The following is a 3,514-nucleotide window of genomic DNA, read 5'->3' on the forward strand; positions in this document are numbered from 1 at the left end:
ATAATATATTTCAGGAATTATCATTTTATAATTATAATATATCATATAAAATCAGTTTCCACCCACTTATCGCACATACATGACGCTAATTTCAAAACATGTAGGGCACCACCGGCGTATTCCATCACACTCGTTGAGATTTTATGCAGTTTTCTCTTCAAATCGTGGAGTATTGTCTCCATACACGTCCTCCTATTTCTTCTCAGTCGCTGACCAGCAGTGTACCCGTTCCAGGTGATTCTCGTCCACTGTCGGGGGGCACGAGTGGCCTAGTAGTCTAAGGCGCCGCGATTTGCTGTGCAGAGTTGCGTCCCTTGGGCACACCAGAAACCTATGATTGTGGGTTCGAATCCCGGTTCACCCCAATTATGTTTCTAGGTTTGTCAGCACCATGCCCGTGCTCGTGGGTTTCACCGAAGTGGTAAACGTCTGAGACCTGCATCACTTCGGGCTCTCCTCCCACATTAAGCTGACACGCCGTGATATAACTGGAATATTGTTAAAAACGGCGTAAAACCCAAATCACCCACTCACTCGTCCACTGTCTGTTCAGCAGCAGACATGTTATTATTTCAAAAACTTTGGGATGGGTCGTATCAAAAGTATACAACAGCTGAGGATATATTTTCCAGGTTATATGTTCCTCATAATACAGAACTTGGTTGATGAATGTCATCGTATCCCAATTGCGTACATTGATGCTGATGATGTCAATCACTGGATTGTCTGGACCAGCATACCAAAAACTAACAAGTGGCCTTCATTGCAAAAACACCACTGGCCCGACTTTCAGGCAATCCCACAACGGGCTGTTGTGCGACAGATAGTCCTGCACGATGACCGTGGAATATATTTATTTTATGAAAAATAATAATCTAGAAACTCATACAAAAGCAAGTCTAGCCATCTCTAGCTAGCTCTATTCTGAATTCAGCATAGGGATTTTTTTCTTTTAAGAGTCAAGAAGGATATTGTGTGATATAAGATTTCAGAGACTAAATGTCAGTCTAGGCGACAGATCGTGCCATCTGCGACGAAGCGGAACTGCTATAAAATACCTAGCGTCCCTATGCTTAATGTCCCAGGCGAGTGCGGCGATAGAGGCTGGGGGAAGACGGATGTCGTGTCATCCACACCAATCTCTCAGGTGGACCAGTGGAGTAAAAATCGCACGAACGCTCAGCCACCCTGTTGACAGTACTGAAACCCATGGAGAAAGAGCACCGCCCTGTTTCACTCACAGGAAAATAGAGAGACCACTTTCTCCGACGTCAGGATTATGACACATTGGAAACAAGGTGTGAACACATTCATTGGAATAGCAATCGCCACGTCTAGTTTTCATTCTGTCCAGCTATAACAGCTGATAGAGAGGATGGCGACAGCTGTGAATTAAACCTGATACGAGTAGTGAGTCATTTCACAGGCACCATCAAGGTAAGGTCTGGGCATATGGACGGTGTTCGTTGTTATGATGTTAACATTTCTGGCGATGTGACGAACGAAACGAACCGGTTTTTAGCTGTCGTCTATCTTTAGACGTTCTACACACCTTAGACGTTCTACCCAAGTCTCATCCTATCCTAAATGTGGCTGACACGTCCCATGATGAATCAAGCATGTTTGCATGGAAAAAATAATATCGTTCATGAGTGAGATGTATAGTTTGAGCAGCTTGTATGGGAGTGGATATTCTTCACAGGAAGCAAGTCACGATGTCAGCGATACGTAGGTCGTTTGCCCGCCATGCTGGCGTTGTGGGTTTTGTATTTTTAATACAGTTTTTTATTTTGTTACCAATTGTGTGTCATACACTTCCATTCTCTGCATACTTCGGCATAGCTTCAGGATCGATTGACTTTCAGCAGAGAGCCAAGATGTTAAATGAAGAGAGAGTTAAACATGCCAACATATACTTCAAGAATAAAAATGGCAATGAAAGCCTACGTTACTACCATTCTATTGGAAACGCCACCGACATGTTTCTGGCAGTGGCTATAGTCACAGTAAGACGTTCGGGGATGAAGAAAGGAAACGAAAGTCTGGGGTATGTTCTCCAAACTTCAGCTGGAATTGACAGTTTTGCAAGAAGCAGCAACTTTATAAACAGAACCTTTGTGTTTATCTGCAATGTTGATTCTAAACCTGACATGCACGAAGAGGCACATTTTCTGGAAACGTACCTGCCGTTTATTGAAAGGTATGGATCCTCGAGTTTCAAGGTGAAGGACATGCAGCTCCCACATGGAAACCTCACCTACAATCAAAGACATCATAAAAACACTCGTGAAAAGGAAACGTTTGACTATTCCTATTGTTTAAAGGTGGCTGAATCGTTTCATCCCGAGTTTATATTGATGGTTGAAGACGATGCCGTTCCTCATGCAGATTTGTCAAGCGTTCTGAAACATTCACTAGATTACCATTTAGTCGATAAAGCAAAAAGTACACTTGTGAAAAAGAAGTTCAGCTATCTGAAACTTTATTACCCCGAGAAATGGCAAGGGTTTGCATTCGAGTTACCAAGGGCTTTAGAGCTGGTCAGTTTCGGTTGTGTGGGAGGAGGGGTAAGTGTCTTGTGCAGATTTCTGCTGTGGAACACGAACAGACGGAGGCAACCATTGATGTTTCAATACTTCTTATTAGGAATGATTATCTTTATGTTGACGGCAAAGCTGGTTGGTCGTCAAAACATTCTTGAGCTTCGAAGACTGTCCAAATATTTGTACCAGTTCCGACTAGCGCCCGGATGTTGTACGCCAGCCACGTTGTATCCCCGCGCAATGGTTGAACCCTTGACCACATATTTGACGACGTTGCCATCACCTCGGAATACAGATCTTGCCATTTATGACTTCGTTCGGCAAACTAATATACCAGCTTATCAGCTTGAACCTAATTTATTTTACCATATCGGAATGCATTCATCGTTAGGATCCGGCGATAAAGATGCTGAACATTTTGTGTCTACTTTCAAAATTAAATAATTTCATAGGACATGTTTCATTTTATTCTTTGCATGAATCGTTACACTATCGCACCCTGCTTGCTTCTAGATTAGTTTATGGGAGGCAGCCTGGGGGTGGTTACGGTGGAAGATGGGTGGTAACGGTGGGAGATGGGTGGTTACGGTGGGAGATGGGTGGTTACAGTGGGAGATGGGTGGTTACGGTGGAAGATGTTTGGTTATGGTGGAAGATGTTTGGTTATGGTGGGAGATGAGTGGTTACGGTGGGAGATGGGTGGTTATGGTGGGAGATGGGTGGTTATGGGAGATGGGTGGTTATGGTGGGAGACGAGTGGTTATGGTGGGAGATGAGTGGTCATGGTGGGAGATGGGTGGTTACGGTGGGAGATGGGTGGTTACGGTGGGAGATGGGTGGTTACGGTGGGAGATGGGTGGTTAATGTGGGAGATGGGTGGTTACGGTGGGAGATGGTAGTTACGGTGGAAGATGAGTGGTTACGGTGGGAGATGGGTGGTTACGGTGGGAGATGGGTGGGAGATGGTGGGA

The 3,514-nt window shown here is 44.5% G+C and overlaps 1 protein-coding gene across 1 annotated transcript; it reads left to right on the top strand.

Annotated features, from left to right (window-relative positions):
- The first annotated feature begins 1,335 nt into the window (after positions 1-1,335).
- LOC139443084 (post-GPI attachment to proteins factor 4-like) lies at positions 1,336-2,989 on the top strand. The gene has a single exon (XM_071224016.1). It carries the CDS (start codon positions 1,680-1,682, stop codon positions 2,985-2,987), a length of 1,308 nt encoding a protein of 435 aa, XP_071080117.1. The 5' UTR covers positions 1,336-1,679; the 3' UTR covers positions 2,988-2,989.
- Positions 2,990-3,514: the final 525 nt, after the last annotated feature.

This window comes from Haliotis cracherodii, unplaced genomic scaffold (genome assembly GCF_022045235.1).
Source record: "Haliotis cracherodii isolate W230 unplaced genomic scaffold, xgHalCrac1.p SCAF_5, whole genome shotgun sequence".
Classification (NCBI taxonomy): domain Eukaryota; kingdom Metazoa; phylum Mollusca; class Gastropoda; order Lepetellida; family Haliotidae; genus Haliotis; species Haliotis cracherodii.

What these genes read in the sequence shown, in the direction of transcription:
- LOC139443084 (XM_071224016.1), top strand. Translation starts at nt 1,680, where the DNA reads ATGGGAGTGGATATTCTTCACAGGAAGCAAGTCACGATGTCAGCGATA.